This window comes from Sphaeramia orbicularis, chromosome 6, assembly GCF_902148855.1.
Source record: "Sphaeramia orbicularis chromosome 6, fSphaOr1.1, whole genome shotgun sequence".
Classification (NCBI taxonomy): Eukaryota; Metazoa; Chordata; class Actinopteri; order Kurtiformes; family Apogonidae; genus Sphaeramia; species Sphaeramia orbicularis.
The window spans coordinates 15,414,986-15,429,202 of NC_043962.1; the positions used below are offsets into that span (position 1 = coordinate 15,414,986).

Here is a 14,217-nt window from a genome sequence, read left to right on the forward strand (position 1 = left end):
AAACATTCCTAAAATAAAATACAAATTAAGGGGGAAAAAAATTGCATCATGCTGTTTTCACCCAAGACTTTTTTTTTCTTGCTAAAAAGCAGACTCATACAGTCCTGGGTTTTAGCAGGATAAGCATGAATTTCCCCATCAGCCTACTATACCTCTATAACTTGCTTCTGTGCATTCATTAGAGTAACATTTTCTTGGGATTTATAGATCAACAATCTGTTATATCCTGTTTATTAAAAAATATTCTTTATCACTTTTGCTCTGAGTGGTGAAAAAGCTCCTAATGTTTGATGATGATGATGAAATTCTTTATTCAGTCATCACATAATAACCAGTGTCAACAACAACACTTCAAACATTACAAACATTACCAACAGGTTAATGACTGAAAAGGCACAGGAAGAAGCAAAATGCTTATATTAATGCCTGCCCTACATAACAAATTCAGCTACCCAGCATCCAATGTAGGAAATAGAAAAAACAAACAAAAAAAAAAACAATGTATCCAAGCAAACAAACAAGCAAAACATAAAAAGGTGAAAATAAACCAGAGAAATAGAAAACTTAACCACCAAATTAATGGTAATTTAAAGTAGACTCAAAAATAAGTAATTTACCTATTACTTATTAGAGCTTAACAATTGTATCCTTCAAAAATTGCCTTACATACCATTTTATTGTACAACAAATTTACAAACATCTCTCGTTTCTTCATAATGTGCTGACATGAACAGACTTACATTACGTGTGCAGTGTAAACTATGCAGTGGAGAACAATGCTCAAACTCTGACGTATCTCCAGTTCCAGAGTATGTGCACTATCTAAATGATAAGGCAACGTGAGTAAAGACATGTCCCTAACACCCATATACAAACCTACATTGTTGGTTATAGTTCTGTCCTCTGCATATGTGGAAGAAGCAGATATGGCACAGGTCATATCCCTATCCGCCTAAAAACAGTTAGTAATACAGGGTGTCCGGAAAGTCTCTTTACAATGTATTACAAAAGCAAATAAATAGACAAATCTGTGGAAATTATTACAAAATCGTTATATCTTATCCAATGCCAAATCCATTCCTGGGCAGTGCTATTTGCTTCCTGAAGGTCTTGGTCAGAGCAGTGAGCACCAATCCAATGTGTTCCATTGATTGGCATGCAGGGCTGGTGGTGAATCCCCACTTGTGGCAGTTGTCATTAGTTTGGCCAACCTTTACTCTTGCCCTATTCAGTGTAACCCAATTCCTCCTGGAGAGGGATGTTCCACTGGGCAAGCTTTCTTGGATCCTTGGTACCACCTCATTCTGTGGCCGCTGATCATTTTCATACCACTTCTCAAGCCAAAATGAAACATAGACATTGAAGTTTTTTGCCTCATTTAATACGTCTCCATATGGAACCATTAGTTGCACGAAGCACATCAAGATGGTATTGGATTTGTTGCCATGTTGGCTGTTGCATAGACTCATCAATGATATCAATGGCAACAGGGATTTCTGGCTTCAGGTTGTTGATGTCCCGTATCTTTGTTCCATACACGATAGTTTTAAACATAACCCCTTAGAAAGAAATTCAGGGGAGTGATATCTGGTGAACGAGGTGGCGAGGTGGTGGAATTAGGCCACCCCTTCCAATCCACTGGTCTGGAAATGTTTGATTTAGGACTCCACTAACATCCAGTCCCCAATGTGGTGGTGCACTATCCTCCTGGAAAATGATGTTTGGTTGAAGGTCATCCAGTTGTAATGTCACATATTCAGTCAAAAGCTCAAGGAAAATATTTACAGTAATTGATCTCTCGTTGAAGAAAAATGGACCAATGATAGATAGATAGATAGATAGATAGACAGACAGACAGACAGACAGACAGACAGACTTTATTCATCCCAAACTGGGAAATTACAGTGTAGCAGGAGCATGACACATTCAATAATAATATCAAACCACAGCAAAATTGAATTAAGACAAATACTGTACACCATAAATTAGAAGTATAAAAAGATCTGGGAAGAATCTGGAAAATAATTGTAATGTGTTGAGAAATAACTGTAATATGCTGTAAGGTGCTAAACAAGTTGAAATATTCCAACCGGGAATGTGCAAAATGACATTTAAGTGCAAATGGATTTATGACCGTAGACCTCAGACAGAGGTGAGTTTATTGTACAGTGTTATAGAATGTGGGAAGTAAGATTTACTGAACCTGTCCGTTCAACAGTGGAGCTCAGGCGGTCTTTTTGAGAAGATGCTCCTCTGTCTGACTGATGATTCGATTGCACATAATCCCACAATGTGACTGAAAAACTTTGACAACCACTGAGTACATAGAACAAATCTGATTAGCATATCTCATCAATTCTTTTTGTAGTATTTTTTTTAAATTGTAAAAAGACTTTGCGGACAGCCTGTACTTGCAGTTGCTGTGTATGTACTGAGGGCCCCCTATAGGCTGGGTCCGGCCCTGGATGAATCTCTGCGACACAACTGGAAAAATTGAACTGTAACTTGAACTCTCCCTCTGGCTTGTTCCACAAACGCAAATACAGTATGAGAAAATATGTTTAGTCAAGTGCAGCTGTGGGATTTTGTTCCAATAATCCCAACAATAAATGACTGATTATATTGTACCGCAAAACTTGTGATACTTAATACCAGGAGTGCCAAAGAATCCAGCGAGCTCTGCCCTGAAGAGAGCTGCCGCTAAATGAAAAAAAACAAAAACAAAACACCACTGTGATACAGATCCCATTGTGTTAGCCTCTCCAAAGCTATGCAAGACCATATCTTCTTAGCAACTGTGGAAAATTGTGCGTATATCAGTGTGTGTACGTGCATGTTTGCTTGTAGGCGACTGTACACTTCATGTTGCCAAGCTGTTGAAGTGTGTAAAGGGCTTGGCTCAAGGTTCTGTGGCCTACTTTTTCCCCTCATAGACTCTCAGGGAAGTGTTTGCTCCCACTGTGAATCACCTTCTCGATTCAGGTCAAGACGTTTGCAGGCAGGCATGCACGCTGGAGCCAGGCCTAGTGTGTATGAGTGTGTGTGTGTGTGTGTCTTTGCCTTGCATTATTGGGATCATTACCTATCAGATGCTGTGCTGCCCTCTGGTGGTAACAAACTACACCCTCTCTCTTGTCTTGCAGGACTATGAGTATCCAAACCACTCCCAGTCTACGCAGCACCAGAAGAACGACAGGTGTCCGCCACCGCCTCAGATGCTGCCAGAACGGGCCTGTGAGGTGCCAGGCTGTCGCTCAGACTCGGAGTGTGAGCGTCATAAGCGCTGCTGCTACAATGGCTGCATCTACGCCTGTCTAGAGTCTGTTCAGCCCCCGCCAGGTCAGCAGAACCATCAGACCCATTGGTTCAACAGAAGTACACAGTCTGCTGCTAAAATCAAAGCCTCAATGGACTTTTTTTTTTTGTGCATCATTTGGTTAACGTTCTATAATATTGTAATTTAACACATTAACACAATTTAGACACAGAAAATGTAAGCCAGGGGTGTCAAACTCATTTTAGTTCAGGGGCCACATTCAGCTAAATTTGATCTGAAGTGGGTCGGATCAGTAAAATAATAATGTATAAATAATGTCAATTCCAAACTTTTCTCTCTGAAAAAAGTAAAATTACATTACGAAAATGTTTACATCTACAAACTATCCTTTTGAACAATATGAATAACATGAACAAACTGAAAAAAAATAAATTGTAATTTTAACACTATTGTGCTTTAGTTGATCATTTCCACATGTACATTATAACTTACAGATCACAGTGGATCTACAGATACACAAAATATTTAGTAACAGGTGGAATATTATTAAAATTGCACTTCTCTTAAGACGTTTCAGGTTGTTCATATTTGTTCCGGTTATTCAGATTTTTTTGTGAAATTATACTTTGTTTTAGTCTAAATACATGAAAACATTTACATTTACGAAGAGAAAAATTTGGAGTTGTGAGTATTCATAGGTTATTATAAGACTGGATTGGTTTGAATGTGGAACCTGAACTAAAATGATTGTTAACATCTTAGTGTAATTTTTGCATTTCATAAATTCATCCCAGGGGCTGGACTAGACCCTTTGGTAGGCCGGATTTGGCCCCGGGCTACATGTTTAACATCTGTGTCATACAGCAATTTATTTTCAAGCAAAAAATATCAGTAAAATAATGGCAGAATAGTCTGAAAATAATGTCACCTCCAGTTTCTTCTTTTATTTTAGTGCGAAAAAGTAAAATTACATAATGAAAATGTAATTATAAAAATGGGAATAACCTAAACAACCATGAACAACCTGAAAAATAAGTGAATTTAACAATATTAAGCCTCAGTTTATCATTTATACATGTGTATTAGATATACAAAGGCTCAAAACACTTGCTAATATGCATTTGGAACTGAAATACATATTATTTAACTTTAAGAATGAAACAACTTGTCAGGATTCAGTGACACTATTGGCTGGATTGGACCCTTTGGTGGGTTACACTGGTATACAAGTAAAATGCTTCCAGAATAAAACTAGTGAAATTTTACCATGTGTCAATCACTGATAAAGAAAAATCAAGTCATAAATGCTGATTGGCTGAAGTTTCCAACATACACTTTTGGGTCAAAATGTGAAATTCGAGAATTAATGAAAGAATGGGTTTTACTCAAAAGGAAAATTTGTGTCAGAGCGACAGATCTACTTCAAAACACTGTCTGCACATTACAATACATTCACTTTACAGGTTCTATCTAGTGGAAGATTTATAAATCTGTTGTATAAATGTACATAAATCAATATATGTCTAATAACACTTTATCATATACCTTGAAAACATCAGCAAAAAAACACTTTTGTCATTTGTTTTCCAATTAGTCTTATTAAAACACATAACATTTAGTACATTTAATCTCTGAAGCAGATAATTTCTAAAAAAGAAATTGTAGACAAGTGTTATTTTTTGTTTGACATCCTTGATCTAAGCCATTATGGAAAATCTGATCTCTTTACAAAGAAATGGAGGGAGGTGAAGGTAAGTGATTGACAGCTGTAATGACCAACCATTGTGCAGAACCTGTCAGCTGCAGCATACTTTTCAACAGGAAAACACTTCTGTTCATGTACGTATTATTGTCAAAATGCAAGGGAAGTTCACCTTTTAGGTTTTTTTGTACAATACACACCGTTGCCAATAAAGTTGGAATAAAATATTTTTAGCTCTTCTCATGAAATGATTAGGACAATGTGATTTATTCTTGATAGATAAAGTGTAACTGGGACTCAGTATGTAATCATTACACTGGGTCAAAGGTGATTACTGATGTGTATAAATAGGAATAAAAAGTGAAATGTGTCTGAAAACAAAATAATTACAGTTTTATGGGAAACAGTGTATTTAGAAATGTTATATTTAATGTTGTACCAATCCATGACCATATTTCCTTTTGATAAAATGTGAAATAATATGTGTATGTGTGTGCAGTGCTGGACTGGCTGGTGCAGCCCAAGCCTCGGTGGTTGGGGGGTAACGGCTGGCTGCTGGATGGTCCTGAGGAGGTTTTACAAGGTGAGAACAGACACAAACCAGATCAGACTAATGCACTTTAACTTCTGTGAGGATGAATGTGATAGTACTCAACAAAGCACCTTTTATTCATAAAGTGTTAGATAATTCTGCAGGGAGGTTTGTCAAAGGAACTGACACACAGGAAGTATGTCTCAATGACTTTCAGCATTCTGGAGAAAAGTGGACAAAAGGAGAGCTGAATAAATTAACAAATTGATTCTTTTTTTTTTTTTTTTTTTTTTTTTAATCTTTTTCCAGCATCGTAACAGCAGAATGGTGGTTTGGCTGCCTTGTTGTGCTGAACAAATTTGCTTTACCAAGCGGAACTTCATAAAGTATACAGGGTGGGGAAGCAAAATTTACAATGAACATTTAGTTGTTTTTTCTCAGCAGGCACTACGTCAATTGTTTTGAAACCAAACATATATTGATGTCATAATCATACCTAACACTATTATCCATACCTTTTCAGAAACTTTTGCCCATATGAGTAATCAGGAAAGCAAACGTCAAAGAGTGTGTGATTTGCTGAATGCACTCGTCACACCAAAGGAGATTTCAAAAATAGTTGGAGTGTCCATAAAGACTGTTTATAATGTAAAGAAGAGAATGACTATGAGCAAAACTATTACGAGAAAGTCTGGAAGATACTATTAAAGAAGAATGGGAGAAGTTGTCACCCGAATATCTGAGGAACACTTGTGCAAGTTTCAGGAAGCGTGTGAAGGCAGTTATTGAGACAGAAGGAGGACACATAGAATAAAAACATTTTCTATTCTGTCAGTTTTCTTGTGGCAAATAAATTCTCATGACTTTCAATAAACTAATTGGTCATACACTGTTTTTCAATCCCTGCCTCAAAATATTGTAAATTTTGCTTCCCCACACTGTATAAGGCTCCCCTTGATATTCCACTGTTTTATTTTTGGTTTTTGTTCACTACAAAAATCTAAATCTTACCAAGTGTATTTTTCTCATTTCTAGTCACAATATCGCATCACACTTAAAATATGACATAATCACCTAAAGACTAACTTTTCAGTAAGATATAGTAACATATTTTTTGACAATAGATCACGAAAATGTTATCATACCAAAATAATTTTCATTTGTTCTATTGGCAGATTTTTTGCTTGAATTAAGCAAAAAAAACAAAAAAAACAAAAAACCGTTGAATTAAGGTAGATTCAGATTTTTTGGCAGATTTTTTTTTTTTTTTAATTCAAGTTTTGTTTTGTTTTTTTTTTTGTCTTAATTCAAGGTGTTTTTTGTGATTTTTTTTTTTTTTTCTTAATTCAAGCAAAAAATCTGCCAATGGAACAAGTGAAAATTATCTTGCTAAGATTTCTTGAAATAAGATTTTTAAGATCTATTATCTAAAAATAAGTTCTTATATCTCACTGAAAAGTTTCTCTTTAGATGATTATGTCTTATTTTAAGTGTGATGAGATATTTTGACTAGAAATGAGAAAAATACACTTGGTAAGATTTAGATTTTTTTACAGTGTTGAACCACATTTTGACACTGGACCTAACAGGAAGAAACAGGTGGAAAGAGAAGAAAGGGAGAAGAAAGAAGGAGAGAGCAAAGGGGGGTGAAAAAAAAAGAAAAAAAGAAGACCCTCATACAAGAAAATATCAGCAATAGCAACAATGATAATTATAATGATAAACTATAATAACTGACAATAATTCAAACAAATTGATTCTTTAAATGTCACTAAGTGCCACATCTGTCTGTCTGTTATTGTGAATATTCATTTCATCTGTGTGTGTTTTTGTGCTTGTTAGCTGAAGCCTGCAGTACAACAGAGGATGGAGACGAACCTCTGCACTGTCCCACAGGCTACGAATGCCACATCATCAACCCAGGAAACCCAGCCGCTGGCATCCCCAACCGCGGACAGTGTATCAAGCAGCGTGGCAACACTGGTAAGACTAAAAAAAGGATGTCATAGTAATAGAATCATTTGATGTGTGATTGACATGTGGCTTGGAACGCATACTTATGACACATACACTCTCTTATCCTTAATGTATTATCAGATCTAATCCTCTGTTTATTTAATCTAATTAAAGTCATCTACGTAATAAGTGTTTTTATAAGCGCCAAATGACAGATGAAGGATCTGAGTCAAACCAGCAGCTGCCTGAGTCTGGCCTGGTATCCCCTGGCAGATTAGATCCAGATAGATGCCAAGATCCTCCTATCGAATAGATCCAAAAATACACTAATTGGTGAGGCCTGGAAACTCTGTAGACGTGAACAAGATGATCTGGGGTTTAAGCTTTTGGCAGTAAGAACAAACTCACATTTTAATGAAAAGAACAGAGACTTTGTGTTTGATGTATCTTTTCGTCTCTTAATTTGGCCTTCAGAGTAAAATGTGTATTATGTGAGGATCAGGTATGAGTATTTACTTTGAAGTGACTTTTTTTGTATCAAATTCACAGATGGACGTGGTCTGAGGCACAAATACTTTAAGGACTACAAGGATTACTTGGGTAAGATTTCTCTTTTTTTTCCTGACTTTATTAACCCTTTCATGCATAGCGGTCACTACAGTGGACAGCTGTTCAAAGGCGTTCTCTTATATATTCATGGATTTTGTTGTTTTAGTTCCATATCAGCCAACACAGTGGACGTTTATACATCATCCTAAACACTGTAATTCATACCATTACTGTAACTTTGCTATTCTAGATGATCCTGATCTGCACTAACATGTTTGAGTGCAAAAAAAATGCAAATTGTTATTAGACTGCAAATAACAGTTGTTTTTTTTGTTTGTTTTTTCTTTTTAGCTTTTTTTTTTGCATATTATCTCCATGAAGTAAATAACTAGTATTAGAATATGTTAAAATATGAGAAAACATCAGATTAGCAGCATTAAACATGTTTTTATTTAATAGTTTTCACACAGTACATCAGTAAATACATATTTCTTTGCTTCTAAAATTAAATACATGGTGTCCAGCTGAGTGGACATTTTTGTAACTCCATGAAAAATAAGTTGATAAATAGATAGATAGATAGATAGATAGATAGATAGATAGATAGATAGATAGATAGATAGATAGATAGATAGATAGATAGATAGATAGATAGATAGATAGATAGATAGATAGATAGATAGATAGATAGATAGATAGATAGATAGATAGATAAAACAATTCAATCACATTTTTTTCATGCGTAAAGAGGAATAAAAACACCCAGGAAAAAAATCTTGATTAAGGTTCTCATAATTCATGCATGAAAGGGTTAATAGAAAATTTTGAACATTTTAGACATCATAGCATAGGGCATAAAAATACAGAATAAACATTGATTGTCACACCTGAATGTCAACTCCCTTCTCGCCCACCACCCAGGGCAAATCAAAACCCAAATAAAGGACAAAGAAATAGTTAAAGAAAACAATTCAACTAAAAAAAGAAAAAAAAGAAAGAAAAATAAAACAAATAAGGAAAAATTGTGTATATGTATACACACAAACACACACGCATACGCATATGTACACAAACACACATATATACATAAATACTCACGTACACTACCAGTCAAAAGTTTGGACTCACCTGTTTTTTCTTTATTTTCATGACTGATTACTTTGTAGATTCTCACTGAAGGCATCAAAACTATGAATGAACACACATGGAATTATGTGGTTAAAAAAAGTGTGACATAACTCAAAGCATGTTTTATATTTCAGATTCTTCAAAATAGCCACATTTTGATTTATTACTGCTTTGCACATTCTTGGCATTCTCTCGATGAGCTTCATGAGTTAGTCACCTGAAATGTTTTCCAAAAGTCTTGAAGGAATTCCCAGTGATGCTGAGCACTTGTTGGCCATCTGTGGTCCATCTCATGCCATTTAAATGAGATGAGTCCAAACTATTGACTGGTAGTGTATATACAGGGTGGGGAAGCAAAATTTACAATGAACATTTAGTTGTTTTTTCTCAGCAGGCACTACGTCAATTGTTTTGAAACCAAACATATATTGATGTCATAATCATACCTAACACTATTATCCATACCTTTTCAGAAACTTTTGCCCATATGAGTAATCAGGAAAGCAAACGTCAAAGAGTGTGTGATTTGCTGAATGCACTCGTCACACCAAAGGAGATTTTGCAATGAATCTGTCAATTCTGCGGTTCAGAACAGCATCGACAGTGAAGATCTTTTCATCTGAAAAGATTGTTACAATGGAGGACTTTTTCTTGAACCATGTAATAATTTTCTTGCACCTTTCCAATCTCTTTTCCTTCATAGCTGTTGTCAACAAGTGTTTTGGTGTTCTTGTGTAAGATTTTAACTTCAAATCATATTTTACAGCATTTCTAACGGTCTTGTTGTCTACCTCAAGTTCAATCGCAATTTTTCTCATGGATTTGGTTGGATCCTTTAGGATTTTGGATTTGAGAGCTTTAATAAAAGCTTTGGTACGTTTTTTGTTGCTTCCTCCACTTCCAGACTTTAACTTTACTTTAATAGTTTTGCTCATAGTCATTCTCTTCTTTCCATTATAAACAGTCTTTATGGACACTCCAACTATTTTTGAAATCTCCTTTGGTGTGACGAGCGCATTCAGCAAATCACACACTCTTTGACGTTTGCTTTCCTGATTACTCATATGGGCAAAAGTTTCTGAAAAGGTATGGATAATAGTGTTAGGTATGATTATGACATCAATACATGTTTGGTTTCAAAACAATTGACGTAGTGCCTGCTGAGAAAAAACAACTAAATGTTCATTGTAAATTTTGCTTCCCCACCCTGAATATACACACAAACATATATAAATTAAAAAGAATGAATAATATTGAATAAAACTAGAAAAGCACTCGGAGAGCACAGACCTCCACCAAAGCAGATCAGCCCCATCACCAACAAAATTTAGTAATTTGTTCCTTGTGCCAGTATCAACATTTCCTGAAAATTTTATCCAAATCCGTCCATAACTTTTTGAGCTATCTTGCTAACAGACAGACAGACAGAAAAACCCAGATGAAAACATAACCTCCGCCATTACACTTAGCATAAGTAATAAATAGCAAAAAGTAAATAAATAAGTACACATATCAGTCCTCCTTTGGGTAAGATTTCTTATAAACTTGTATCAGGCCTGAACCAAACAGTACCAATCAGGCTAATGTGATGATGGTTCTTCTATAACAGGAACCAGCTCTAACAATGCAGTAGGCTACGAAAAACATCATCACAAGCACCTGGGATGAAGTAAGTTTTCAGCCGCTCGATCTATCATTTCATTCTAAAAAATATCAATACAATATGTGTTTAGCATCTCATAAAGGCTTTTTGTTTTTGTGCTACCTGCTCTCAGATGGACCTGACCTCAGCCTCAGCTGTGACCATATCACAACCTCAGACTTCAACCCGCTCATACTCTCATCCAAGCTGACCCAGGATCAGATCAGATGGTGCCTCCAAACCAACAGCTGCTACCTCCTCTGTGCAAAGCCTCTCCCTGGTCATGATGTCTTTTGGGACGCAGGTCTGATGTATTTAGAATATATAACCAAAGAAAAAGTAGTTTATACCCCTGTCTGATTGAGGTTTTTTTAAAGAAAGCACAGGATCAGAGCAGAACAGAGCACATGTGATTTTTCTTTGTCAAACTTTTCATTGAAGAATTGATCCCAAAAACATCCATTACAATTTGTGCTCATTTTGAAAATCAAACACGGAGTAAACAAACCAAAAGTATATCAGAAGAAAGCAAACACCACAAACACACACTTAAATACCCTTTATAGTTCACTCATAGAAACACTCTGAAATTCAACATTTCAACCTTACTGTGTTATTGGACATAAATTTTCAATTTTTTTATTGTTATGTAGAAAATCAAGGTCAATGAAGTTACCATATTTGGTTCCTTACCCATAAGTGGCAAAAAACAGAAAGCAAATCCAAGAAGTAAATATAAAAAATATAAGAAAAACACGTGTATGGTGAAAGGAACATGTATTTTAGAACATTACAACATCAGTGTTGATCCAGAACCCTGTCCACATCCACATTAACCCTTTGAACATCATTCCTTACATTAGTACCATTACTTCATGGTACCTAACAAAGCAGGTACACTCACTGTTCATGCAGAGGTGGACCTTACATACCCTGGAGACCACATTGGACCTGAGATTGTTGCCTCACTGTCCTCACTGTAATTGTTGAAATGACCAAAAATAGTCACTTGGTCGATAAAGGGTTAACAACCCATGACTTACCACATAAATTGTAACACAATACGGTTGAGTTATCAATATACTATAGAAGGAGGATGCCAAACCTTATTAAACTGGTGTAGTTTATTTAACAATGAGAACTAGATTCTCTCCATATTAGAGAGTTTGACTATTTCTTCCAGCTATAATTCAACTGAAGGAACTTCTGCTTTTTTCTGCTACAACAAAACAAGTCTTTTTTTCTATGATAAGTGTATGAGATAGCAGTTGATAGTGGTGTTTGTTAAGTTGAAAAAACTGATTAGACTCCAAGTACAACCAAAACTGGATCAGGTTTCAACTCTATATGCAGAGCGTGTGATTTTTCATTTCTTCACAGCTCTTTCCCTCCCAAACTTAAAGGGGTCATATTTTGTTAAACCCACATTTATTAGTCTTTGGTTCATTTACTTTTGTATTTGGACCCTTATAGTTCATAAAGTTTTAATTTGAACCCTCCAGGTGCTGCAAAGCTATCTTTATATTCATTGTGGCAAAAATCGAGTGGATTTCTACAACCTGTTTTAATTCCTTCTTAATTTGTTACGTTTTATAACTAGTTACGTCACAACATTTGCACATATAAGGTCAAGACTTCCGACGAACATTTCTCCGAGTACGACATCATTGTTTGTCAGCAGCAGCGGTTGTAGTAAAAACTGAAAATGTGTTCAAACTTTGAGCCGATTACCTAAAATGTTCAGTTGTTGGTTGTATTAACGAACACAACTAGCTGAATGGGACAGAGCAGCACGGTCAACACCCTGGAGAGAGGGGGTGGGGTATGAAGTGGCTCATTTGCATTTAAAGGGCCAGCGCTCAAAACCACCTTTCTGGTGTCATTACTCAGAAATAGTGTTGAAGATGGACCTGTGGAGTTGAATTAATGAAGAATTCAGACCCAAGTATAGCATTTACAGTTTATGTAGACCACAGGGAAATGTTTTAAAATGTATAATTCCATTAAAAAAAAAAAAAAGAAAAATATCACTCCTTTAAGGCAGAACTAAGAAAATATCCTGTCTTGTATTCTCACAAGGGCCTTGCTCAGATTATCTGTTTGGAAATCTGGAAAAAATGGGGGAAAATTTTATACCTCTGAGTCCAATCCACCTATAAGTAATATTCTGATAAATAAGTAATTATGAGATTGAATCCTCTGTGATGATTGTGATATTTTTATGAAAAACAAAACTATATTAGAAAATAATAAAATATAAATAATGAAATATTCACCCACTCATTTTATCCTGCTTTCAATTCCAACAAATGTATTTTCTAAATAATATACGTGCACATAATGGATGATAATTAAAGGGGAGTTGGAATTTAAGTGATCTGGTCCCAAAGTTTATCAGACCAATCATGAATAGCGAGGGGTTTTGCACCGAGCAGATGTTTAAAACTGGTCAACAGATCTTAATCTCAAACATTACTTGCTTTAGTCTTTTTTTTTTTTTTACTTAACTATCCAAAATACTTAAAGGTATGTGTATCCGTTTCTTGTTATCGGTTCAAATGGTGCTCAGTTTTATTGCTGCCTATAATTACAGGAGAATAAGCTGCTCTGTAATACAAAGACACATAAGCTGAAGGTATGAAACAACAGCTGTAACCAATCTCTGTGTTGTAATTGTTCTTCTCTGACTGGTGCTTTAATGCTGCCTTGTTTATTCTGAATAAACTTCATTGTTGAGATCTGGCTGTGATTTTGAGTTTCTTTAGCAAATACAAACTGCAGCATGTATTCGTTTTTTAACCCATAAAGACCCAAACATCCACTGGAGACCAAAACTATAGTCATGTAAACTATTTAATACCTGTTGAGTCACTAATTCTATCAAAACATGTAAATGATTGGTGTAAAATGCAGTTTGTCATCTTTTCATGGTCATCAGATATGACCCATTTAGATGTTCTGAGGCTCCGTAGTGAACGTGGAAACACCGTCATCTTCTACAACATTGATTCACCAGTGAAACCCTTGGAGTTGGATCAATGACAGTGGGTGGAGATGCTTATTTTACATTCAGTTAATGATATATTTTACAGAAAAAGTCACATTTTCTTCACTTTTGTCTGTTTTGATATAATAGCCCTCAATGGTAATCTAAGCCTTAATGAACATTGACATGATCAGTAAATTAAATATCCTCCTGAGACCCAGCGATGCATTTTTGTCCTCTGTAGGGGACAAGAATTTCACAGCGTTGCTTCAAAAAAAAAAAAAAAAAAAAACACTGTCCAATGCAAAAGACATTCCATAAATAAAAAAAATAAAAAAAAAACAATCTGAAAAAATCATTACATTATGCTGTGTCCAATCAAGGCAACTCTTTAAAAAAAAAACAAAAAAAACAACTTACTTTCCTGGGTCTCAGGAGGATACAG

At 35.4% G+C, this 14,217-nt stretch overlaps 1 protein-coding gene across 1 annotated transcript in view; it reads left to right on the forward strand.

The window, feature by feature from the left end:
- The window catches only part of wfdc1 (WAP four-disulfide core domain 1), a 35,089-nt gene extending 23,927 nt beyond the window's left edge, over positions 1-11,162 (forward strand). The window contains exons 2-7 of the mRNA XM_030137662.1: positions 3,144-3,339; positions 5,479-5,562; positions 7,354-7,494; positions 8,017-8,067; positions 10,754-10,813; positions 10,920-11,162. Coding sequence (XP_029993522.1) covers positions 3,144-3,339; positions 5,479-5,562; positions 7,354-7,494; positions 8,017-8,067; positions 10,754-10,812 — 531 coding nt within the window. The 3' untranslated portion in view covers position 10,813; positions 10,920-11,162. The remainder of the gene's footprint in view (positions 1-3,143; positions 3,340-5,478; positions 5,563-7,353; positions 7,495-8,016; positions 8,068-10,753; positions 10,814-10,919) is intronic.
- The last annotated feature ends 3,055 nt before the right edge of the window (positions 11,163-14,217 follow it).